General features: G+C 38.9%; 1 protein-coding gene across 3 annotated transcripts in view; it reads right to left on the reverse strand.

The window, feature by feature from the left end:
* Window positions 1–25212, reverse strand: part of EPM2A (EPM2A glucan phosphatase, laforin) — a 37069-nt gene extending 11857 nt beyond the window's left edge. Inside the window, exons 1-2 of one of the 3 annotated variants that reach the window (XM_041469856.1) lie at window positions 24685–25212; window positions 11827–12001 (exon numbers count right to left, since the gene is read on the reverse strand). In XM_041469856.1, coding sequence (XP_041325790.1) covers window positions 11827–11888 — 62 coding nt within the window. In that variant the 5' untranslated portion in view covers window positions 11889–12001; window positions 24685–25212. Of the gene's footprint in view, window positions 1–11826; window positions 12002–23486; window positions 24413–24684 lie in introns of those variants that run through there. The other 2 variants (XM_041469854.1, XM_041469855.1) reach the window with 2 other exon arrangements.
* Window positions 25213–27936: the final 2724 nt, after the last annotated feature.

Consider the following 27936-nt stretch of genomic DNA (forward strand, 5'->3'; position numbering starts at 1 on the left):
TTGAGACACTGAGCAACCGTGCCCATGCCTAAGCACAGCCCACAGCACTCTTCTCATTCACAACCTTCTGGTACATTCTGTGTGTGCTTCAGGATTGTCCCAGCTTTGAATTCACCAGGATACAGGATAAAAAGATCCATATGAGAAGAATTAAAGTCACATAAGACTTCAGTCTACAGATCCACAAAATTTTCTCTTTATGGCCCATTTTTCCCTTCCACAGCAATCCCAAACATTCCCTTACAAGGAAAATAAGAGCTTTATTAGAAGAAATTCACAAAAAACATCTCATAATAACAGATGCAGAGATCAAGAACATTCCTAACATCCTATACCTTGCCACAGCAGGGAACTTATTTGATGAAAACATGTAGACAACTGGGAAGTAAACCACATCCCACACTGCAAAAATGACAATAATAGTTGGATAAGCACTAGAACTATGCTTGAAAGTCACAAAATTATCCTTCTGTTACATTCAGTACTTGTAGACCAGGAGAATTGGGATGAGAGAAAAGAAACATCTAGAGAACCCAGCAGAGAGTGCCAGAACAGAGTTCTAGAAGACAAGTTTTCAGAGAAAAGACTGAAAGATCCAAGGACTAATATCAGAATGAATATGGTGAGATATTCCAAAGTCAACCACTCTGATTCTTGGAAAAAAAGGAGTTTCCAAGCATATATTAAAGGGCTATAGAAGGGCAGGATATACTAATTTGCTCTCCAAGTCTTCTGTGGAGAGAACAAGAAGAAATTAACTTGAATTGCACTAGGAAGACTAAAATTGAGATTAGCAAAGCTTTTTAATGGTTGGAATAGTGAGGTAATTGAATGGGAGAGTAACAGGCCTATAGAGTCTCATCACTAAGATGAGATCATATTTTAGATCAGGCTGGATAAACCTGAAATGATTTAAATGTAATTGAGATTAAGTTGGGGAAAGGAAATGAACTGGATATTTTCTGAGGTCTCTTTGAGCTTATGATCTATGATACTATAATCATAAACTTTAATTTCCATTTCTGGAATCACCACCTATATTCATTTATCAAGTTCCATCTTGAAATAATTTAGGTTCCTTGTCCTTCCTGCCCTATTTGAAAGGTCATGCCAGAATTCCCTTCCTTTAATGACAGAAACCTGGTTCTAATTTACACTCTAAATTCATTCAGAAGCAATTAATATCCATTTGATCTTAAAGAAGGTTCAATTTCAATAATTCTTCTTTCCCCTTTGTACTAATTCTTGAATGTCTTTTACAAATAGTAATAGATCCTCTTTCTTAGTCCTCATTAAACTATGCTGTCTAACCCAGAAATAGTCAAACTATGGTAGCACAGAGTTCCTTTCAAGCCAATTTATTTAGCTTCAGCTCCAGCAGCATAAAAGTTACACATCCTGTAGAAACCACTCTCACTCAGTGCATATTTGTTATCCAGAAACAATAATAGATTAAATTTATCTAATTTTGTCTCTAAACCTAGCTCACATACTCCAGTAAGTTCAGTGGAATTGCTGTTCTCAACCTTGCAGTATGTTCAAACCTATACAGTGAAAAGACCCACAGTATAAACTCTTCTCCCTTCACTTCATTCCATTAAAAAGCTTAAAACAAATTAATTTATCTCTTATATCTTTTTTATAATCTATTTTATCTCTAGTCTAAATATGATCTAAAGTAATGTGGCCACACAATACTTTACCTACACAGCCAGAACTGAAATGTGGAAGATTAAATGTTATTCTCCCTGTATTCAAAGTTAAATATTTTATGTCACATTTTTCTATGTATTTCTACTGTGAAGATAAGAAAGTAATGATTCACAAGCACACCAATGCCTTGTAGGACAGGGCATCCAGATCTAGCCTTACAGGACTTTGCCAGAATTCATTTTCAAACATACACTCAAGGTTTCAGTGTGTGCCTAAGGAGCACACTGTATGCAGCAGAAATCAAAATTTGCCTTTGTAAGGAACAACTCTTCTTGTACTTTCATTTTATAAACATTCTCTAAAAGCAGACAGTGTGCCAGTTACAAAAATACAACCTGTGAAGAGAATCAGGTTCCAAGGCTTGTACTGAACAACTTGGAAAGGACTCCTCCATTGGCTTGTGAGCATCAATGCCTAAATGCTCCAATTAAAGAATCTTGTCTCATGCAACCATGGTTGCCAATGGTTACTTCCTACATATGTCTCCGTTAGATTGCCAACATCCCCATTTGTTTTGAATTAGAACGAATACCCGGAAACACAAGAACAACAGCCTGCTAAACTCAGCCAGACAGCAATAAACCATGAATCTCTTGGCATTAGGAATGAGAATTTCCAACATTAATGCTCAGCAATGGGAATGATGCCACTGCTGGCACCTGTAAGTTAAATAATCTCAACAAAATTGACTTAAACTGCTACAAATGAACTTTAGGTTAGTGCCCAAGAAGATTCGGGAATCATTGGTAAAAACATATTTTGTGTTCTTTCAGAGTTCACCTATTAGCAGCTGTTTAGGAATCTAGACTGGGAAAACAATAAAAGATAAATCCAGTTTTCAAAATGTAACATTTCAAATCCAATGGATATACATTCCAATGCTTCAGAAACGAGTACATATTAATGAAATTTGCATAATTGCAAAGCACAGATTATTGCTAGGTGGCCTTGTGATCCACATGGCACCATATGCACATGTACAAAATAATGGAATCTCTCACAGTCAGAGAAAGATGTACATTTATCCCCTGTGGTACCATCTGAAAGCAGCCTTGATGACCTCTGTAACCATGTTCATTAAAATTTATCCAGAATTTCTAAACACACATCAGTTCACTTATTTGAATTTTAAAGAAGGACAGATACATACTTGAACAGCACAGGCTGGGGGAAACGTCTTAGAAATACAAAGAAAAATGGGATTTAACCTCACCACATCAGTTACATAAACATCTAAAATAAGGTGTTCCCACAGGAAAGTCAAATCAAAGGAATAACATGTGTATAGTGCTACCACAAAAAAATGGCTAGAAAACTTCATTTTAGATAATGTACCTGGTTTCTAGATTCTAAACATAAGATTAATAACTCTGGTGGATGAGTAGTCAACATCAAAGGTTGAGGTTGGGATGGTAATGGAGCTACTGAGAGGCCCTGGAAGAACCTATGTGTATCTTTTTAACACAAAACTACAAAGTATAGTGGAATGTCTTGAAGAAGTCTTGGATGAAAAATGGGAAAAAATCATGAGAGTTAAACTGATGAACAATCAATGCAGCAGTTTTTATTGGAGTGCAAAGACTGACATGAATTACCAGGGGTTCTCTATTTTTAAAAAAGGTCTCTTTCTTTTCCTTTCAGATTTCTTTCTTTTCCTAGCAGTATCATTGAACCTGCTTGGAAATTGAAATTTCCAAGCATTTGAACAAATATTCTAAAGTGGCCTACTGTTACTAAAGTTTGTTTAAATGTGTTTACATTATCAGCTGAAGTTTGACTTTGTACATTTGTTAAACATACTGGATAGCCTTACTACCAAGACTCCAGATATATTTGAGAAGCTTTCTCCTCCTTTTATCTCACCAGATTGAAGCAACTTATTATTATAAGGAAGGTGAGAAATTCAGTCTTCTGCAGTGAAAGCAATATTTAACATTCTTTAGGACTGGTCTGCACGCAGCCAACCCTCCAAGCTGGCAGCCAGACCACAGAAGGAACATTAGAGAAATTATTTTGTTAGGGAAGCTGCATATCCTCCTTATCAGATCATCACCTTGGGAAAATGATGGCACTGGATAGAACTGTTCTGAAGTGCTTTTAGAAGGCAATCTGGAGAAGTTATTTAAACCAAAAAATAATAATTAAAAAAGAAAAGGCTCTAGAAGCCCACCAACATCCATCCCCTTGTACTAGTGTCCAGGATCCATGCCTGAACTGAATGAGTCATAGAGAACCTCATTGCTGACCCACAGCTGATGGGTGGGAGGGAAGAGGAGGGAAAAGGGAAAAGGGAGAAAGTAAGCAACCACCTATTCAAATATTAATTTTTTATATAGTTCACATTTTCTTGTGTCTGTATTAAAACTCAAAGACAAATTTTGCCTTTATCCTCTTCTTGATGCTTAAAATCATATATTCTATTACTAGGGCTTTCACCCTAGTGAAAAAAGACATTTCATTTAAACTTATAAACCATGCTGTCTACTGAACCAATAAAGAAGAAATACACATTTCTTAAAGCTTGGCAATGTCTTTGACATTTGACTCAATTTTTCTAACAGTTCATGGGAGGATACGCATTAAACTTCTGAACAACAGCAGGGATTACGTACCTGACTCCCTGAAATTAAATTTCCCAAAGTACAAGCATTAAAGGAGGGAGCATGAGATTTTCAGTTCAGCCTCTTAATGTGTTCCCTGGGAAGACAAATGCAGTTCATTTCTTTGTTGGTTTGCTGTTTTTTTTTCCTTACAGAGAGAAAATTATATATGGGAAAATACAGCAACCATTTGATAATCTCTATTTACTCCTGAGAAATAAAATACCTATGTTTCTGAGACACGCTTCAAAGAGAGTAGAGCTATATTCCAGTTTCCTTTCTAATAAAAAAATTTATCCTTTAAGTAGGACTCTCCATATTTTCACATGGAGGTTCATTTTTAAAATTATCTTGTAAATATCTAGAGCATTTAAGCATGAAAACTTGCATTTATATCTCTCAGCATTTACAAAAATTATTCAAGATGGAGGTAGAATTCATAACTTAATATCTATGGCTTGCTACTCTTTCAAATGAAGCATCTTTAATGTTTTTCCCATTTCATTTAAAATAACTATGCAGTTGTTTATTTCAGATTTTTTTTTTTTTTTACTTTCAGATCACTTCTTTTATAGTATACACTGAGCAGGTAAGTAAACACCAAACCAGCTGGTGATAATAAAACATCTGATGGTATCACTTTTCACAACTGGGGAGTAAAAACTCTTGCTCTGAGACTTTTTTCCTGAAGGAGTCAGCCTCAAGCTGGCTGGGCCAATCTGCCCTAGGAGCTGTGCCTGCAAAAAAAAATCACAGGAAGGGAAGGCAGAGTGGGTTTACTCTGCAAGCACACATCCCTGGTTTAACAGGTTCACCAGGTGTAACTTATGGAGTTGTGTTCGTGAAGTTTTTCCAACAACAGCCAGAAATCTGAATTTACTCCCTCCTTGTAAGCTAAATAGCAATTAGGATGCGTACACAATCTCTGCTTTTCAGAAAGAGTTCTGCTATCTTTGAATAAACTGCATTAAGAAATGCCAGCAATTACCTGGCACCTAATAAATGCATGTAAAAGCTAGGAGGAAACAAATATCTGCAAGAAAACTGGAACATCATCTTCAGTGAGAGAGTAATGCTGCCCCTTCCTTGTCATCCCAGCTGTGAGCTAAATTGCCCAGGATTCCACAATCTCAGTCAATTTCATTCACAGCCAGCAACACCAGCAAATTGCTTTCCAATGGAGACAGAACTTTACTCCCTTGCTGACAGCCTGAATGTTAAAGAGTAAAGAGGCAGAAAAAAGGGCTGAAAACCTCCAGAAGAAATATGGACAAGCAGCAGGGAGACAGAGTAAAACACACAGAGAAATCAGAAGCAACAATAGTTTCTGCTCCCTAACAGTGATACCCTACATAAAATTCATACTTACCGGACTATCAACATTTTTCTGTTATTTCCCACAGAGAAAAACAGAACTACATTTACTCCTCCAGGTTTTTCCATGGTGGGTTCCCAATCCTCCTTCTGTTTTTTTCTCCCAGAATGACACAGAATTGTAAGTGTTTCTTAAGTAAAGAAATCATTTTGTGCAGAGGCACACCTATGAAAAGATCCATTTTAAAGAGCAACAGTGGTTTTAAGAAAATATTACCTATTACCAGCCAATTGATTAAAGGCCTCATCTTCTCATCAACAGCCAGAGACTCTGCTTGCTGCGTTTTTACTAATGAAATACTCATTCTAGAACAATCATCCTTCTAAATAAAAAATTCTCAAGCACTTATTGCCAAAACCATCAAAAGAATGGCAGAATGGTGAAGAAAACTACAAGAAAAAAGCCTCCAGTAAAAACTCACATGACTAACCAGACACCATGCTAAGATTTTCTTTAGCTTATTCACATAGGTAGTGTATTGTTCATCAGACATTACTTCAACTTCCTCCCAAAGCCTACAATTTGTGTCCCTCAGCCACTGAAGGAGGCAACAAATCTGGCAGTCTGCTGGCTAATAGCCATTCATCAGGTTTAACAGACCAGTCACTGTGGGTAGAAGTAATACTGGGACTTCAAACACTGATGACAGTTGTGTAAAAATCTTTAATCTAGAAGCTCTATGACTTATTTTTCTTCTAGCAAAGTCATCTTTTCTAAAGGTAGATTTCCCTTGCTACCATGGCACTCACAAGAAATGCAATTAGAAATGAGTGACTTCCAGGATTTTCCATGCCAAGTTCCTTTTGGGTACTCAGGCAGTAGGTCACAGCAAGAGAACCAGAGTTGTGTTTGCAACAGCCATTTGCTAATACTCAAAAAATCAAAATAACTGAAAAGAGAGCTGCTGCCATCTAGTTCATCCACAGTATTCCACTTCATGGCATGTGACTGCACTGCTGGCATACTCTAATTCTACTTCTGTTCACAGTTCACAAGACTGAGATTTGTAGCTAACTCAACAATAGCCTGGCTTGGGCTATCCCAGCCAAGTGCCATTCTGCCTAAGCAACATCACCAAACTTAGAAAAACACAATAATTTTTCCTGGTTTTAGCCATTATTATGTAGGGCACAGTGTGGGGAGTTCACAAAAGGAGAAGCTTTTTGTTTGGATGGAGAACAAATGCGGAAGAAAAATGCATTTGTTACAAAATACAGAGATTACTCAAATTAAATACATTAAAACAAATAAGGACTAAAACCAGATCAAATTCTAGCCTTATAATTTGTCTTCTCACTCTTGCTCCTGTTACCTCACACTCCCTCTTCACTTTCAAGAACTTAAATAAAAATTTGCTTAAATGTCACATCTTACACTGATTTGAAACCAATTTTCTTCACAACAGAGGCTAGTAAAAGCATTTCCCAGCTCCAGCTGGGGGTGATGTAGAAAAAAAATGAAGACACACAAAGGACAAAAAATAGAATGAACCTTTGAACCATTCTATAAAAGGTGATTCCCATTGGTAAGTAAACAATGGTTCCAATTCATATTACTTTCAGACTATAGCTCAGTACAATGAAACAATTCAAAGGAGTAGTCAGATATCCTAGTTTATGGGACAAACAAATCAAAAATGTGCTTTTGAATATTTTCATTACTTAATGTATAAAATGAGCAGATAACTTCACAGTTAAAACCCCAAGTACTGAAATCAAAGGATGAACTCTTATTGATGTTAAGTCCTTTTGATCAGGACTATTTTACTAGAATACAATCAATCAATTTTGTTCCAGAGCTCATTATTTCTTATTCTTTTCTCTAATATCACAAGCATTCTTTAGGCACCAGGGACAGTTAGCTCTCAGCTTTTAATGTTAATTATGGTAATCTCTGTAGACATCATCACCTCTTAATTTATAATGTAGGCATAAAATATCAGTGCAGCTTTCTATTATGGTAGCACATGTCACTGCACTCTAGGGGGGTTTTGTGACAGCTTACTCTTTAAAGCCTTTTTTACAATTCAGTAATAAAAAATAGCTAAGAATTATATTTAAAACAGAAAGGCATTTTATTTTGTGAATGAGTTACAACCAGTAAAAAGAGAAATTAAAGACTGAAAAAAAAAAAGTGCTCTCTCTTGTATCTTTTTCAAAGGTCATTCTAATTTCATACTGAACCAAATATACTCAACTAAGTTCTTGTTTACCACCTAATTAAAGATGCATATCAATCAAGCAAATGCTCTTTTTTCCCATAGAAAGAAATTCTGTGCTCCATCAGCAAAATACTGCTCTTGTGCCTTCACAAGGTAGAAAAGAAGCATCTCCATTTTTGCCCTGGATTATTCTTCATTCACTCACCTATCTACATTAACATTTACTATGGAAGGAAGGACATTTACTGGAACATTTACTAAGCAGGAATACGCTTCTTATGTGACTCTCCTGATCATTCCCTCTCAACACCTAACTTAGGTTGTAAGCTATATTTCTGGCAATGTTGTAGGAAACTGTCTCACCAACAAGCCACAAAGCATTTGTAAATACTACATCATAAATTGTGCTTCATTTGCAACCACTGAGAAACAAAAATAATATTTCCAAGCATGGGAGTAAATTTTCTTTTATCGTTACCTTAATTTTGTCTTATGGAAAAAAAAACAGTGATGATAGCAACACATTTGTCAAATTCCCAATCACTCCATAAACATGAGATATATTATATATATATATAAAACATGCAAAAAAGGTACTAAAGAAACATGTACCTCAAAAGATTGTTGTCAGGACCCATGGCTACTCTCATGTAGTGACTCCCCTGACTGTAGATTGGTAATTGTGTATTTTCCTCCAAAATGTTTAACAGCCATACAATACCACAGTTACAGATGTTGTTGTCTGAGGAATTCACTTACACATTCCAGTTTATCTGCATTTTACATGCAAAGCATGTAAAAATTATTTTTTTTTTGTCAGATTTAAGAAATATGACTCACAAAAAGCACACACCTAAAATTGGTCTGGAAATAGGAAACTAACTAAACGGCTTTTCTTATCAGAGATATTCATTTCCATAGCACCTAATTCTGCCATCAAGCATCATTGTCTTCAACATATTATTTAAGGATTTTTTAATTTCAGGTGGCAGTCCCTCTCTTGCTCTTATGTAATGCCTTTCTTATGAAAAGTGCAGATGTTTTTATACAAATAATAAGGTGTACTACGTCTACAAATTAGGAACTTCTGCCTTTCACAGATGGCACTGAAACAGAGATAATATGGTCCAGATTCACAAATTTTCTGAAGTCATCTTCTCTCAGAAAAGGTTAGAATAATTCTAATTTACTTTGGAAAATTACTTCTCCTGCAATTTGAAGCCATCTTATTGCAGTAATATCTAGCACAAAAGAGAAACTGATTTTTTTTTTTTTTTTTTTTTTTTTCCTGAATCAGATTTTGGTTAAAGGCGTCATTACATCTCCAAACCAAGTGAATATTAATGCCATGAAGTTATCGGTCATGACTCCTAGCTGTAGAAAGGCTCTGTTTCACACTTATAAGAAATTACTTTCAACTCCTGCTGTGCTTAAAAACCACATTATATATTCTCCTACCTGAATGACCAACACAAAATGAGTTCTCTAAACATAAGTTTAAATGTAAGTTCACTAAACTATGAGTGATATATCTACATCGAATAAGAAAAACCTGATTCCTCAGAACATTGTCCTCAGCCTTAGCATAGTGCAAAATTGGTTTTGGCCCCAGCCAGAGGCAGGCTCTCCTCATCCTGCTGCAGCCCAGTTAAAGCAGAAGGTCATGTTTTATGAAGAAGCAAGATGGCAACAAAGCTCAGAGCAACTGTTTCTAATTGTGATTCAACAGAGAATAAATGAAATCAGTCCCAGGGTTCACATGGGAACCTCCTTTGACAGAGGAAAACCTTCCTTTCTCATTAATTCACATAATAATTAATTCTCATTAATTCTCATAATAATGGCAGACCTATTAAGTGGAGCAACATAAAGGACAGGCTCACATCAAAAGTTTTCATTGATAATCACTTCTTTCCAGCCTCCACCACTGTAAGGATCCTACAAGTGGTGTCAGGACTCAGAATTCATGGTCCTAATGCTCCCTGAAGCAACAGGAATCCCTTTAGTATAGGATGGGAAAAGGTAATCTTAGCTGGAAAACCACGATCTGATCATACTCAGAGATTTAACTGTACAGGCAGAAGGACTGACTTTTTGCTTCTGTTTAAGTTTTGGTTTTACTTTGGGGAGTATGGCAGGTATATGGGTTTTAAAAAAAAATTATAAGATTAATCTTCATAGTACTGCTCTGAGTCAATAAATCTATTGCAAAATAAAGGCATTTTCATCAGGTTATTTCAGCTGTTCCACCACCACCACCACCACCAACAACAAAAATCTAAAATAGCTAGTATTTTTGGGCTGCTTTGTTATAACCAGAAGAATGGTGAATCTGCCCCCAACTGTTAGTAATTAAAAAAACATTTAAGGTTGCATATCTTCAAAGTATTAGAAATAATTATGTGACAGGACTGTTACAGAGCACACTTACTTAATATAGCTCAAAGAAATGAGAGAAGAGTTACTGAGATGTACATATAAGGTTGCCTTTCAAAGAAGGTATGTGTGTGAGAGAAGGGAATGAAGGAGAAGACCCTCATTTACAAAAGACTACACAGCCCAGAAAATTTTCTTCAAATATCCTCTAGCAGAATCTGCAGCTTTTTACCTAATCTTTGAAACACATAGTCATGCAGATAAGGCAGCATTAAATGGATCACTGCTGCCTCTGGGAAGGAAGATAAGTTAGCCTTTGGTACTTAGATACTCGCTTTCTGACAGCTGTTCTTCTTTCTCAAAAAAGTCTCTGCCACGCAAAGATTACTTGGGATTGACAAGTCTGTGCTTTGGAATAAATAAGATCTTTACTCCGATAGGATGTTGGAAACAGATGTTGAGATCCACACAACACTATAGTCTATCAGGCGTACTATATAATTGAGGGGGTCTCAGAGTAAAGGTCCCACAAATACCTACATGTGCCTGACAGTGTTTATGAATCCCTGCTATTCCAAAAGATACCAAGGGGGAAGAAATCTTTCCCTCTCACACTGCAAGTCTAATGAGGAAAAGACAATTCTCCTTCCTACCCTGTGAGAGGGTGGAGATAAAGTGCACAAAGAGGAGACACGATGGTGAGGTTGGTGTAGCTGATAAAGTGGCTGGAGAAATTCACACAAAACAATGCTAGGGCCTAATGAAAGTACAAGATGGTTTGATTTCTTAAAAAAAATACATATCCCTTTGGGATAACTAGCTGTTCTGCAATGCATGTGGCATATCAGGACTGCCGGCACTCACACAACTATTGTCAATCCGCAAACTTCCTGCTGTATCAATTGACTGGAGATGGGGAAAAAAGCTACACAGGGTCCCAAATTCCTCAGTGCCACTTTGTTAACCTCCAGTGCTCAACCTGTTGCCCTAAATACAACCTGTGTTTCATCTGCAGCCCTAAAGGGTGGGTGCCTGCCTCGACCTTTACTGTCTCCTAATTCAAGCCAGGATGGGACAGTAGACTCAAGTGAACACTATGGAATACAAACATTTTAAGCCTTGTGTTATTTTTAGTATTTTGTTAAATACATGCCCAGAAGCAGAAGTCATCAAAAGAGGCTGTCATTAATTGCAGTGGCTGCCACACAAGAGTGACAATATGTCACCAGTAAGTTCTGGTGCTGGATTATATTATTTTGTTTCCCAGGACATGTTCTTCAGGAAAATCATCTCAAAACCATAATGTACATGCAATTTTACACACATATATAGACAAGCATTTGAAAAAGGCCAGCCAAAAATTGCCACAAAACATTTTCAGATGTGATGCAATGTAACAGTCCCATACAGGGTACAGGTATCCTTGAGCACAGGATCTGCTAAACTGACATTTAATTGCAAAGAGGGGCTGAATCTTTGTTAAAGTTCACTGTTACATACATATAAACATTCCCTACTTCAAATGCAGTTTTCAGATATGCCAGTTCAGATTTTCTGTTTGTAACATTTGACACCAGCCAAGCTCTGCACATTTCTTTTACCTGGAGTAATGGATAGCTTGATGTCCTGCAATATTAAAATAGAAATCGGTTGTGTGCTTCATCTCATCAGTATGTCCAGAGACTTCAATCCAGTGTGCTATTGGGAGGCAGTAAACTCCATCTACTATGTTGCTCTGGTTGTAAACACAACATCGATCATGATGGGGCCCACTCCCTAGAACAGAAGAAAGGATAGTTGCAGGCTGTGTGTCTGGATAATCTTTAAAAAAAAACAAAACTGCAGGGAGATTTGAACTGAGCATTCAAGGCCAGCAGTGGTGCTTCCTGCTTCTTCAAACTGCATTATTAACAACTGAAATAAAGGCAACAGAAGCACTGCCACAAAGCAAATGTTCAGCATTAAAATAAAATTTTGTAGATTATTTTTTAATGTATTTTAATTTACTGGTTGTTTTAAAACCCCCATAAAATTTAAAACTCCTGAATCACTTACAATGTAAGAATAATTAATTTCATTTAAGTTCCTCATTTGATGTCTCACAGTATGTGACTTCAGTGCTTAATATTCTTGCCGAGTGACCTCTCCCTAGGGTATCAATCTTGCTGTGTCTCAGACATGCCATGGCAGCCTGACCTTGGTTCAGGCTGACTTCTAAGGAAGTTGCCAAGATATGGGAAAGAACTCAGAGAAATTTCAGAGGACAGCTATGCATGCTCAGAAAGGTAAAACCACAAAGAAAGGTAGGACTGGTGACACAGGATTTGCTACCAGCTTAAGGATTCAAGAGGAAAAACATCAATGTGGGAAAGGCATCAAAGCTCAAAGAAGGTGGCAGACAGCAACATAGAAACAAGGCAGGCTTGTTTGAAGGGGGAAAGAAGGGTGGCCTTCTTCCACCTCATTCACAGCTGCCTGGCCGGCTCCAGATTCCTGTTGCAGACCAGACACATTCGGATATCTAGCCAAGGAGTTCATTAAACTCTGTCTTTTATGTTTGTGAACCAACAAGCACTCACTTTGTTGTCTTCAAATGAATGTCTCACTTTGAGAGTCTGTTCATACACAGAAGAAGCTGCCCAAAGTGACCCACAGAGAGACAGTCACAATTGCAATGGTGAATGACCACAACTACCTTAAATGGCCTAGTTTAAAGCAAGATTCTTTTTCTTATGATTTTCCACTAATATGTATTACCCCTTCTTCTTCTCTTACTGCAATAGTGTGAGAAGTTTTTAATACCATGCCAGAGTAAGCAACTTGAATTGCAATGGGTCATATCATCAATCAAAAGGTTATCTAGTCTCCAAAAATACATGTACATTCTCCTCCCAGCACCATTTTTACATACTTATTGTAATACTAATTGCCACGTAGGAATAATTATCATGCAGATCAGAAGTGACCTAGTCTATGGCTTGCTTAAGCCTGTTACACTTATACATTATTAATGATGCTAAAATATTTCTGAGAAAAATTATGCCCAAAGGAACATCTTCAATTTCCCATTGCACATAAATGCATGACCAGTTTTCAATCACTACAGTTAGGGAAATTTGCTAGAGCAAGAGCATTTGGGAGACGTATTAATGCAATGATTAGAGAGTAAGAATAACATTTAAGAGGAAAGTTCAAACATCTCCTTATTTCCAGATGACAAGCAGGCCATTTTATCATAATTGTGAAATATTATTATTTACCAAAATGAAAAATAAAATATGAGATGGAAAACTATTTTCTCTTTCACATTGCTGAGCAATTATACATCACATATTTTTGATTATTTTGATTATAAATAAGGTAAACAAGATCAGTACAGTTTCAGAAGCTACAAATCTCACCACTATATTTTTATCTCACATTTATAATTGTTTACATATTCTTACCACTTTTAAACAATACAAGACAACAGCATACATCAACAAATACAACCGTGAAACAAAATGTATGGATGTTTATGACATTTAATTAAAGACTTCACACATTCAGCAAAATACAGCCACAAACAGCACACCTTGCCTTCCCCATTCTACTCTCCTACCACTGTTTGTAGCAATGCACATCACCGTGGCCATGTCCTGCCATCTCGAGGCTGTGTCTGATCCTGACCCCCACATGCCCACAGGCTCATGTCCTGCCCCAGCCTCAGCCAGTCCCCAGGAGATGCCTGATGCTCGGGGCTGGGGCTGCCCTCGTGCCCCTGGCTTCCTGCTCCTGACTGCCAGTCCCATGGGGTGTCCCTGCAGCCCCCAGGGAGTTGCCAGCCCTCACTGCACCACAGCAGTTTTGAACCATGTTCTCAGGGTCTCTGGCTTTTTTGCTACTCCCAGCCCTGTGTTTCCTTGTACACAGCTACCCACCATGTGCTTCCTACTGCCCCACTTTCAATTGCTGCTGCTTGAGGTACGTGCACTTCTGCCAGTTTTACAGTTCATCATCTTCTCCTTCTTCAGCTTTAATTCTTGTCCCTTTTTGCATTCCTTCCTTTCTTCTTCCTCTATGACCTTTCTCCTGTCTGCCTTTTTAAGTCCTGCAACCTCCCTGCCTTGTAACCTTACCATCTTCACCATCATTAATTCCCTTAAATAGCCTAAAACCACGTATGGAAATGGATCCAAGTTGCCATAAGATGTTTATTTTATTTGTTCCCTCAAACAGGTTTGGTCAAATCTCATTCTGAAACACTTTCTTGTGAAATAAATATTTATCGCTGTTGATTTTTGTGCACCACTGAGCCTCAGCCTTCCTGCTGTGGCCTACTGTCAGACCTGAATCTCAAAAGGTATGGTTCTGATTTGCCTTTAATAATCAGGTAAACAGTAGCAGCTTGCATTCATATCATATTTCATGAGAATTGCCTAGTTCTTTACTACTCCTTATGTTAGATACTGATCTATGAATTAAACAACTTTCCTACTGAAATAAGACGTCTGTGCAACAGAATGTACATCAACATATTTTCAACATATACATATATATTCACATGCAATATAGCTTCATACAGGAAGGAAAGAGTGCTGCAATCTTCAATAAATACTTATTTAGGGAACAGTATGATCAAAGTAGACTGTGTTCAGAAAGCTGAATTCACTATACTTCTTAAGGGAATTATAGAAATCTGCAATTACCAAAAAAGATCAGGTTTCACTACCCAGGTAATATCCACATGATTACACAAGTACTTCTCACCACAGTTTGCTTCACAATATGCATTTAACAAGGAAGTTTCAAAATGAGAAAAAATTATTTCCTCAGTCCACATCATGCTTCTGCTAGCACAATCTGTCTCAGAAAATCCACCATATTTTGGATGCCATAAGACAACAATGCAATTTTTATACTATTTCAACTTTTCTGTTCCTAGACACAATAGTAAAGCCAAGAACATAAAATGTTCTGTTCACCTGTTCATCTTTGAAAAAAAGGAAAAGAAACACAAATGTTCCTTGAGAAAGGGCTCACACAACAGCAAACACATGGTGTTACAGCTAAACCCATTTCTATATAAGAATTTTTCTTCATCTTGTTTTTATTCATATTCCAAGTCACAAAACACTGGTTTAATTTTTTATCATTGGGAAGCAAATACACAATCATCCAAAAACATGTAAAATTCAACCATAAAAAGAGGTAAGTTAAATATTTGAATAGTACTTATCTTCCCATTAATTGATCATGTTGGCTTTCCTAATTAAGGAAGAAAAGCATTTTGGAAGAGTTTACTAGAATATACAGGTCGTAGTTTAACTTCTGGGATCGCATTTTTTTTCCTTTAATAAGGTCCATTTTTTTTTTTTTATTTAAAACCCATCTTTGCAAGTCTTCACAGCAAAAATGCTTATCTGAAAGAGAAAGATTAAAATAAGTTTCTAGGCATTAAATTATAAAGTTTTTCATTCTTTTTGCAGTGGTTGCTCTGTACTGCAGATAGTTTTGTGCAGAATCAACCGACACAGGGAATTGCCAGAGAGCAAAGCAACCAAGCAGCCCCACTTATAGCTCAAGCTTCACAGAGGGCTCTTTCAAATTCTGCATGACTGCAGTTTATGGCTCCTTGTTTTACGCATATGAAGGATGATCAAAGGAGCATAAGAAGTGGCTGCACAAATAACTAAACAAAATACTAAAACCAAAGACCTCTACAACTGATAGATAAATGGTGCTAGTAAAAGGAGGAGACCAAAAGGAAGCAAAGGAAAACTTTGCTTTTAATCCTCCTTGAGCAGGGAAGTTGGACCAGATGACCCACAGTGGTCCCTTGCAACCTGATTAATTCTGTGATTCTGTGAAAACCAGAAGCAGATACAGAGAGTGATACAAGATGTGCAAAGATCTAGGACTGAAAAAAGGTAAGCAGAAACTAGAAGAGGATGTTCTGAAATTCAATCTAATGAGGCACAATCACGAAAGACAAAAACCTGCAGTTACTATTTTATTACAGCTGTACTGCAGACATGAAAGAAGTATAATTCAACAGTCTGCCAACAGCACAGACTCATCTTGACACAGAAAAGAACTGCACACAGATTGCACAGAAGAGTCAGAGTGGAGAAATTACCAGCTTGATCTTAAAAGATAAAAAAAATATGGGTCAAATGAAATTCCTTATCACCATTAAGAGTGGTGAACAAAAAACACATCAATTAATGAAAAAAATGAGATTGCTTCTCCCACTGTCTTTGCAGAGCTCTTTGCAGCAAAGGTTCTGCTCAGCCACTGCTCTCCCAGTTACCAGCTTGCTGCACACCTTGCTCCAAGTTAAATTTTTTTCTATTCTGTGTTGTGTAAAGGAAGGTATGCAGGAACTACAGGGCACAACAGCAGCCATAAAGCTGCTGGGTATCTCATCCCTGCCGTAGCCTGACACTAAAACACAGATATGCAACTTCCCAACCTCCAAAACCCAGTAAGGTAAGGGTGTTTCTTAGTTCACTGCTACCTCTTTAAAAACCACAGGGCTACTTAGATAACCTTAGAGAAACACATTAACTAACTAACCAACCCAAACCACAAGCAGCCAGGCAATTTTCAGATCACCTACTCACAAATCAGTCAGAGGACAGACTAACTCCTATAATCTTTGTCATAAGTTTTGCATGAACTAGCACACTTTAAGTGTCATTTCAAAATTTTAACTATGTCTAAATATTTTAAGTAATTCCATTTGTATCAAATGATGCCCTTTAACAAGGTAAATGAGTATCTTAAGCTCATGCTTAGAAATTCCACTGGAAAAGTTTAATATTACAGGCACTCTGGGGGAAGATAAACAGGGAGGCATCAAGGAATAAAATACTTCTATAAAAAAAAAATAGTAGTAGAACAAAAAACATACCCAAAAAATTCTCAAAAATAAAGCATTTAGAAGATTAAGTTTTTGCTAGCTTCCTTACCTTTTATACCAAAATTACAATGAAGAAAATCTCAAGTCCTGTTTTGGATACAATTTTCAGTTATCTGAATGTGCTACTGCACAGTCTTGTTATCACACATCACTCTAACTGAACTTCCTTCAGTACTCACAATATTCAAATTTACTTACCCTTCACACCAGATTCTGTCACAAAAGTCTCCCTGCTGCCTGTGAACAAAATTCAGTCTCTGAAGTTTTGAAATAGGATCTGTCTCAATCTTCCCAAGACTGAATTGCTATCGATTGTTAAAAAACAGAGGTGGGGGGGGGGGGGGGGGGGGGTTCCCCCCTTTGGAACGGGGGGGGGGGGGGGGGGGGAGGTGGTTCCCCTCATTGGAACTGAGTGAGGTCAAGCTTTTGAGAGTTTAAGTCTGCCACAGGATCTAGAGTCCCACCTTCCTCAAGTCTCAGCAAAGCCCTCAGCAGCAGCCCTTTGTTTTAACAGCTCTGACAAATAGCTCAAATTCTGTATGCCATGTACAAAGCCTTACCCGTATGCCTAAGAAAAGCATACTTTGATTTTTAATGCTATTTTTTTCTGCTGTCAGCAAACCATCTTCCCCTTAGATTCTGTAAGTGGCAGATGAATTCATTGTATTACTTAAATACCTAGTATAAATGTAAGTCAAAATTGTTAATTTCCCACACCCGGTTAAGCAACTCCTTCTTAACTGGTCTGATTTTCAGAAATGTTTCCTGGCATTTGCAAGCCAAGAAGAGATACCTAAAAAGAAGAAAACCGTGTGCCTCATACACCACATGTTTATATCCTACCAGACTTAAAGCAGACCATTTCAACTTCCCTTTTGGTAGATCTGCCACACAGAACCATGGAAACAAGTTCTAATTCTATTAAAATCCAGCCTGAATTTAAGACTTTTTAGTCTATCTATATATCCTAAGAAAATTCATTACATTTTGAAATTATGCCTGAATTAAAACTAAGTGGTTTACAAGAAAGCCATTCTCAACACTTAGATCTGTTCATCACCAAGACTTTTTTTTCTTTTTCTTTTTTTTTTTTTTTTTTTAATCAGATATAAGAAAATCAGAATTTTCAAAGGCAACTTTCAAAAACATGCTTTATTTTGCTCTGTAGGTCTGCTCAGGCCCAGGTGTTTTTCAGTGGGAACTTCTATTGTACTAAGAGATTTTAACCAAATGCCTGGTTTAATGATGAAGTCAGAGAAAAGCAACTAAAAGGAAATTTTCCTCATGTATAAGACAGTTTCTGTTCTGACAGATAGTAGAAATAACACTACAGGAAATACAGATGAGAGAGTAATGGCTGATAGCAACAAAATGTATAACCTACTACCATCTTGCCATTTGCTTTGACACTGTTTACTGGACTGTCTACTATTGATTGCTACTTTCTATCATACCAGAAGAATAGGCAGGAAATGAGCTACATCAAAATAGCAACCATGGCAATACTTTAACCAAAGTATCATCCCAGCTACTTATCACTTCTCAGTGTTTCTTGCCATTCAAAATAAGTTGTAGAGCCCCATTGCATGCTACCACCACTTGGCAGTGAGGGACAGGAAAAATGGTAAATATAGAATTTGCATAAACAATGCATTTATTGTAAATTTGCCATTATAACCACAAAAGCTTTAATTAGACTCGCACAGAAATCAGAACTGGCCCCTGATTATTTCTGGGGATAGGAACAGATCCATGCCTGCCAAACCCAGAGGATATGTATTTGCAAGTGTATGTATTTATTTTTATTCTTGTCATTTTGCAGTTTCACATAGGCCACTCTATATTGTTTTACTGATGTCTGGTTGTCTGCTCAGTATAAACTGGTTAATGCTGATAAGCAGACAGAAAATAATGAGAATCTTGATGCCATTTAATTGCACCAAAATGCATGCTATGTGTAAGTCTTGAGGGGGTTGCAGAACAAAACAGAAGGAGCTACTGCACTTTGTAACCAAAGTTTTCCTCCACTCCTTAAAGACGTATTGGGTTGAAGAATTCAAAGTTATCCACTCGTTAAGTTCTGTCACATCTGAAAAGTGTTAAGGAATCTAGCACTGTCCAGAAAGCAACAGCTTTGCAGGAACAAAATGCCTATGATGCACAGTTATTCAACTGTCACATACCTTGTGCTTTATGTTCATTTCTAGTCACCACCTACTTCAGAACTGGGATTGGGAAAACAAGTAAAACTCTGGATTATTTTCAAAAGCAGAAGAGATTACACTAAATACTAATGAAACGTGCAAGTAGCTGCAGGATGCTAGGCAGCTGCTGGCTATACACAGGGAATATGGCACCACCCAGTGGGAAGAGCACTACATGAAATATCTGCATTAAAAGAGCCATGAAGAAATGTAACTCTTCAGGGTTCGCTGGGGTTTTTTGTTTAGCTTAGTTTTGTTTGTCTGCTTTTTTATAATGGAACTGCTACCTATTTTGGGGGTCTGTAGATTAGCTTTGGAGGGAAAAAAAAAGGAAAAAACCCATGGATTTCAGTTACAGAAATTAACATTGTATCCAACTGTACTTCCTAGAATGGCCTCAAAAGAATTTTTATTTTGTGTATCTTGCTAAGGCTTAGCCCCAAGCATTTTTCATTCTGTTACAATCTCTCCACTACAAATGTCAACTAGATCTTACCTTCTCATACAGCCTTAGAAGAATCCCCTCCTCTTAATTAAGAAATTACACCTTTTTTATTCAAAGAGCTGAGGCCAAAAGTCAGATTGCTTTAACTTTCAACACACTTTAAAAGTGAAATTCTAATGTGCTTAACTATCACCCATATTTTCAGCTAATCAGGTGCTCAACCCTTGAGACCTGTGATCAGAACTTACTTCTGATATTTTCAGATTGAATTACAAAGATGTGAAAACCTTTATTACTCCATAAATTTACTGATCTTTTAGTTTATTACAAACAGGCTCACAGGAGCGTGAACTGGAAATGTTGGAAGGTCAACATATCACAGGCTGAATAACATAATTGTTTCCAAATTGCACTATATTATATCATTTGTGTTGTTTTGCAAACAAGACACCTCCTTTTCTGTCGTCCTCCCTCCCCAAAACTATAGGTGGAGTTTTTTTGGAAAGATTAAAGCTCTGCTCACCTGAACAAATTACCAGAATATAGGCTGACCCTGCTTTGGAGCTTTCACTGGTCATACGGTATCTGGTAAGCTTCAAGCAAGCTCCATCTACACCAAATTAAGAGGTACATGAAAATCACAGATTAACAGAATGGTTTGGGCTGGAAGTGGCCTTAAAGAGCATCCAGTTCCAAGCTTCCCACCTCTTCCCCAGGCAGAGACAAGTTTCAGTAGACCAGGTTGCTCAGGGCCCCATCCAACCTGGCCTTCAACACTTCAAGGAATGGGCATCCACAATTTCTCTGGGCAACAAAGGATCAATACTACAATACAAGCTTGTGTATGTACTACAAGCTTATGTAGGTTTTTTATAGAATTTATTTTTCCCCTTCCCAAAAACACAAAGTGTCAGCATTATTCCATCATCTCAAAATACAGTTTGGAGCATACCTCCAGTAAATTCCCTGTCCTTTTATGCAGCATGTTTCTTAATTAGTACCTACAGTTCATGTAAACGAAAGTAAGGGGATAAAGGTACAGATGAGTGTTTCATCATAAACTCACAAGAACAAACTCAAGCATAAGTTTCATCTTCTATTTATTTAGTTTTGACAGTATGCACAAAATACTTTACATTTCCAAGCTGAGAGACGTTAAGTCCAGTTTTGAAAAATCAACATTAAAAACAAAGTACACAGACACAGTGCAGCTGGGGGTAAAAAAGGTACATACATGAATTTAGGTTTTTTTTCTAAACCTATTCCCAGATTGTAAAACTCAGCATAACCAACCTGTTTCCACAGATACCACAGCATATCACAAACCCTCCTGGACAGCAGGCTTCAGCTTCCACAGTAGGTAAGCTTGTACCAACCCTGAAGAAACCCCACACAGCTCATGGTTCCTGAGCCAGAAACACTCAATGGCTTTAAGTGACAGGTCCTGGGTGTAGACCAGCAACATCTCCCTGGGACAGCAGAGGCAAGTATCTGATCCTTCAGGAGCACAGGGGAGTCTCGTCTCCCACATCATCCTCCTAGGGAGGGGAACTTGTTCCCTTCAAGGCACACACAGCAACCCAGCAAATCCTGCACAGGCCAAGCCTTTCCTGAAAGCTTCCTACCAAAAGCCACAGAACACTGGTCTTTGACTTTGACTCTTCTAGCCCACAGAAATAACTACCTCCACTTTTATCTTCCAGTCTTCCCCGCTGTATTGGAATTATTGGAATGGCTGCATTTTGTACTCAAAATACATGATACAGTAGGTATCGTACTGTCATAAAACCAATATGCACTGCCAGTGGAATTCTCACACACACACACATGTCTTAAGAAAAAAGCTGAAGTAATTTTCTTAAATACAGCACATGATTTCAACATCCAATATATGTAGACATCTGACATCCACAACTGGACTGACATCCATGGACTACAGTTTCTCTGGTTACAGATGGAGGCCTCAACTCATAAACCTAGAGCAAGTATCATTCTGTACTTTCTTCTATCCCTCATAAGCATGTTTTCAAAACTGCATATGCTCTGCAAGTGCTAAGTGTTTCCCAAAGCCCATTTTAATTCTAAACACACAGGATACTAAAGAGACAATGCATGGCATTTGTTTAGCACAAAAAAAACCCTGTTGTTTTCTTTAAGAAGGGAGTTGTCTTTCCAAGTTCTGATTTTTATAAGAATAAACAGATGACAGCCAAACTTTCATTGATCAACAGTTACAAAAAACCAAAAACCAAAAAACATTAAAACAAATTCGATTAAAAAGAACTGCAAGATTGCTCAGTTTTGGATAAGAAAACATCCTTAGGCTCCCTTCATGTAATACATGAAGAACAATAAATTTCAAGGTTTAAGCAAATTTGTGCTTTCCTCTAAATATCAACTGAGGAAAAAATTGTTTATATGAATGACTAATTAAAAAACTATTCTGCATTTAGATGATATGCCCACTTGCTTTCTATCATTCCTGCTAAGCTGAAACTGAGCTCAAACTGCTGAGCATTCACAATGACAAGAACAAAATGCCAGCCAGGTTAATCCTAAAACTGCAAATCTGCCAAAACACAGTATGTTCATTACTCTGACTGCATTTCCTAAACGTGCTCCCTGGAACAGACAATAATTTCAGCTACCACTACTTCCAAACCAGAGGATAATCATCAACCTTACAACTGCTGATTCTCTGTAGTTATTCTCCATTATTTCTATAAAATGCTAATTATTTCTAATTCTACTATTATTTCTATAATTCCATGGTTGGGACTGCTTTATATACCAGTATCATTGTCATATTATGTACAACTTGGCACCTTCCAAGAGACCCAATTCTGCTTCCTTGGACAGATGTAAAGATTTTTATTCCATAAATTCACTTTTCCTGCAATTCTGGAAAAGAAAAACATGGTTAAAACAGGCAGAATACACTATTTGTTTTAGCTGCTAAACAAAACAATTACTATTGCATGAGGTACATAGTCCTTCATGATGTAAACTTCTGCGAATGTAGCATTAACAGAAAGTCTTTTATTAGCATAAAGAAGAACAAACAAATGCAACAGCTATGACAACATGCATGTTTTAGTCTACATGACAGAAAGGCAGTTCAGAAGTGTGGTATGTATTCTTAAAACGGGTGAAGAGCAACTACTCTACAATGTGTTATTTTGGTACATGGATTATTATGCTATGAGTTAAAAAAATACCGTCACAAATTACCAAGTGATCTGTCTTCCTTTCACTAGGTCAAACCATTCCTCAGGAGGTATATTTAGAGTTTCATTTGACTCAGCAGATGATTGTCTGAGTGTTCTCTTATATTTAAGATACTTCAATATACTAGAACAGCACATGGAAACTGACTAGTTATTCAACATTTGAAAACACACAGCAGGAGGAAAACATGCTGGAAGTACTACTGAAACAGCAAGAACACTGGAAAAGCTGTAATTGAACTTCTCCCTGTGTTTTTCTTTAAGAAATCACAACAGCAAAATTTACCAGCTTGAAAATGCCATCATGACATTTCACCTTAGCGAACTAAATAACAACGCACACCATAGTGCATACTAGGAGATTCAAAATACTTTACTTGTGGGGAAAGAAAAAAACCAAAACAAAACATCATGAAATGGGTGCCTAAAGTTAAGGGGGGTGGGGGGCGGAATGAAACTCCTTCAAATAACTTTTACCAACCTAGAATGGCCGCCTCCTTCTGCAGCACCCGCCTCCATCACACGGTTAAAAAACATTTTTGTTTGCGAGAACCCCCGTCACGCCACGACAGCCCGGGCAGCTCTACCTGCAAGCACAGCTCCGGCCACCGCCGTGCCGGAGCACGGGCAGCCCGGCTCAGCAGGGCCCGGCGGACCGGCCCAGCCTCGGGGCCGCGGCAGGAAGCGGGCGGGGCTGCCGGGCGGACGGCGGCCAGGGCCGGCCCTCGGGAGCGGCTCGCACCGCCCCTCCCGGCAGGGCCGCCGGGCGGGCGCGTCCTTGCGGCCGGGCAGGGCCGGGCGTGCGAGGGGGTCCCCTCCGTTACCTTCCCAGAGGAAGTGGCCGCCCTCCCGCCGCAGGAACTTGTACCAGAAGGGGCTGGCGGCGTCCTCGTCCGGCAGCGCCACCTCCGCCAGCCACAGCGCGGGCTCCTGGGCGGGCAGCGGGGCGCTCGGCCGCGCCCGCCTCATGGGCACGGCGCGCCGCGGGTCCCACTCGCCCAGCTCCGGCCGCGAACCGGCCACCAGCAGCTCCGCGCCGCCCTCCGTCACCCGGGCGGGCAGCACCACGCCGAAGCGGAACAGCATTTTACTGCCGCACAAAGAATGGGCTTTAACGAGGAGCTCTCCTTCTGCTGCCGCACGGCTGGCAGCAGATCGCCTCTGGGAGGCCGCCCGGGCCCGCCCTTCCGCCGGGGCTGGGGGCCGGACACCGCGCCAGCCCCGCACAGCGCCCGTGCCCGGCTGTGCCGCGGACGCTGCCTCTGTCCCAGGCAGCGCCTCTGCCCCAGGCACAGCCCCTGCCCTTTGCGGAGGCCGAGCGGTGACTCCGGAGGTCGGGGCTGTTGGCGGTGCGGTTGTTTCGGGCCCTTGGGCGCCGCACGCACTCACGTAGCCGAGGGAACTTCCCCTCCGAAAGTGGCGGCTGGGAGTTCAAACAGCACCGACCCTCGATCGCCTCCTAAGTGGGGAGGGAAAATCCTCTCTGCAGATAAACGCTGGCTCTCCAGAGATTGGAAACCCAGGAGAGCCCGCTGGCTCTCCTGGTTGCCAAAGGCTACGCGTCACGTATGGTGACTTTAACAAGGATTATTGCTGCATTAAAGGAAGCCACAGCAATTACTGCCAAGAGCCCAGGCTTAATTTAGCGCAGTAAAAAACATCATTGAAAATTGCCGTACTTGCAGCTACAAACAAGGACTGGCTGCAAATAATGCTTTAGAGTTCATGATGTTTATGTCTTCCTCCCGACAGCCAGCAGTCGTGGTGAGAAAAGAAATGTGAAATGCTGAGGGAGGTTCGAAAGCTTTTAAAAGAAATCTGGAGTCTGCTGCACGCGTTCTGTTTACAGCCAGAAGGGGAAAATTTGGCAACTCCTACGTGTAGCAATACTCAGGACTTAAAAAGACTGAGGAAGAGGATGCAAGCCAACCATTTAATAGGCGGTCCCTGCTTGAATACACCCATTTCAGAAGCTTTTAAGGACAGAAACAGAGGAGTGGTAACTTTATTTAGGTCAGGTTCTGGGAACAGGATGAAGGCCTTTCAATGAGTCAAAAGAAATCCTGCCTCAAAAGATGGCTGTTTGTTTCCTTTATTCAGGAGTGGTGACACTGAAGCATGTATGTGCTGCCAAATTTATTTTTCAGAGTGCTTTAGCCAATTTTCACTGATACTCATTGAATTTGTGTAAGTGATATTCCACCACTTTTCCAGACATAACCAAAGCGAATGAAATTCTCACTGTCCTCCATTTCTGCTGGCTTTACTGTAGCACTGCTGCTTTTGTGGAACAGTGCAGTACTTTTTCAGTACTTTTTTTTTTTTCTCAACCTTACAGTTAAGCTACCCATACCCTGTCTCATAATTGTCTTTCAAATTTCTATCTCTTTACCGTACACCTTCATTTTAGCAGCATGGATGAGACAGAATGTAACAATTTTGGGGTTTTATCCTAAAGCTCAAGCATGACAGGAGCCTTAAAACCACCCCAGCATATTGTGTCTACATAAAACCATATGCTTCTGCTCATTCCAGTCACAGTCTCAGCTTAGAAACTGCAGGATCCAATGGGACATCTGACTGACAGTTTAGTTCCTGGCTGTTGTCTAAGCCCGAGTGTAAACGGAGACCAGCAACATCCATCTTTGGACAAATCTGAACTGCTTTATACCTGTAAATATTGAGTCCTCATCTTAGACCTGTAAGCCTTGTGGAACAATAGAAGTTTGTTCTATAGACTCTGATGTGCCAAGTGGTATCTTTAAAAATAATTCAGTTCATTTCTTCTCCAGCATCTGCCTTAATCCATTTCATGCCACTCAATATTGTGTGTTAGATTAAGGTTAAAGATGACAGAAAGTGGCCAGCTTGATTTCCTGTGGTTTCCTCAAAAGCCCTAGTGCCAATTAGGGTTAGGTTGAGAGATCAACAGGAAGGACTGAAAAACTGGATCTACTGATGGATCCTGCAAGACTGAGATAAAAACTAGAAATTTAGATTGGCTTGGGCCATTCCATGGCTGGGAACAGTGGGAACAGAGGAGCAGTTTATATTGGTGAAATTGCAGGCTGAATGGGGGCTGTAGACAGGGTAAAATTTATTAGCATTATATCTGAGACTGAAGAACTAAAGGTGCTGTAGGGTTTCATTTTTAAGGTCAAGAAACAAAGGCAAATATATGTTTGTTCTTCCCTGTTGGATTTGCATGGTCTCTGATTTGTCATCTTCTAAACTGGAATTTCAGCTGGAGTAAAGGCAGGGGAGGTGGGGAGGAGTTCTGTTTACTGTTAGTATTTGGGATTGAAGGAGTTGATGAAGTACTTCCACAGCTGAACCATTGCCATAACCCTAAATTTAGTTTTAAGTGTCACCCTAAGCCTCTTAAGGAATTAACAATAGTTTCCTTTGCCAAAATGACCTGTTAGTCCAGTACTGCCTGGCCAGTGCTCTTCCCCTACAGTCCTCAATACTATTCTGAAACCTAAAAGCTTTCCCTATAATCCAGTCATCTTTTACAACCTCAAATTAAACATGACTATTTCTTTTTTTTTTTTTTTTTCCCCACTATAGTAAGTCCTCATAACAACTTGGCAAGCCTTACAGTTCCAATCAAAAAGCTTTGGCACAAAGGGGCAAAACCCTAATAGTCAAGTTGTTTTTGACTGTCACAAAAACTACTGTCAATTGTTGATTCCTGTGGGAACAAACTACCATCTTAGTGGTCTGTCTGCACTGTAATAATAAATGCTGTGCATCAGTTGTGCTCCTCACAGCTGCTTAGGTTCTCTCAGTATGCTTAACTTACAGCAGCTGCTTGCTGAGTGGAAGCCTCGATTGACCTCAGACTGAACAGAGAACTTAGTGCCAAGTTTATTTTAAAGCCTTCAGTTTGTTGTTTCTGCTACCTTCCCAGGCATTTGCTAAAGCTGTTTCTCACTGGCAAAAAGGGAAGAATTGTATGGAAAAAAAAAGTCAGCTTATTTTTACACAGCATTAGTGTGCAAGAAGGGACTGGAGAGATCACAGTTTCTGCAAGAATCAGTTTCTTCATGGATTTCACCTAAATTGTACCAATACATAGTAGCCTTATGTAATTTCTAGCTAATTAGTTGGTTTATTATCCAAAATTTGTGCAGGTGGTGAGGATCTCACAGGAGGACTCACTGAGGCTGTGTACCAACTTAACATCAACCAACCATTAGTCATGCCTTCAGGTTTCTGCCTAATGGCTGTATCTGAAAGGATTCTAAGGAAAAGTCTGAATGTCCAGAAATTGGAGCTGTGACTTCATTTGCAGACATGTAAAACACATTTAAAGGCATTTTCACTTGCTGTGCACTAAACTTTTGTAGAATCAGAGTTCCTTCTGCAGAAGTCTAATTTCTTATAGTGTCTCTTTCAAAGATAAAATTATTGTATTTTTGTGAGCCCAAGAGTTTTAAACTATTTGTTACAACCCAAGAAAACTTAGGCAAAGTATTGCTGGCTGAAATTTTAGTAGAAAGTAGTTGAGAAGTTTGACAGTATAGAGCAGTTCAAAATTCAGCTTTCCAAGTGCAAAGTCATTTTTTCTTCACAATTTTCTTATTTTAAAAGTGTCTGCTAGGTATAGAGACAGCACAGACTTATCTGATCAATGTGAACACTACTAAAATGACAGCTGAACTTAACAGTTCCACATTGGGGTAGCCTGTGTCTGCAGTATATGTGTTCTTTACTGATTCCAAACTTTTACCCCATAGCCCAGTTTGCAGCTTGGAACAGCTTTATCTGTTATTGCTGCACAGTGATCTCAGATGGTAATATTTCCAAGTAGGGAAATCTGTAGTGAAGAGAGAGGGTTTGAATAACAAAAACAAAACACAAATACAGAAAGATCTGGTTGGAGAAGGGAGGGAGTGTCCCTGATTGCAAGTTGTGGGTGATGTTTA

This window comes from Pyrgilauda ruficollis, unplaced genomic scaffold, assembly GCF_017590135.1.
Source record: "Pyrgilauda ruficollis isolate IOZ18807 unplaced genomic scaffold, ASM1759013v1 scaffold24, whole genome shotgun sequence".
Taxonomy (NCBI): Eukaryota; Metazoa; Chordata; class Aves; order Passeriformes; family Passeridae; genus Pyrgilauda; species Pyrgilauda ruficollis.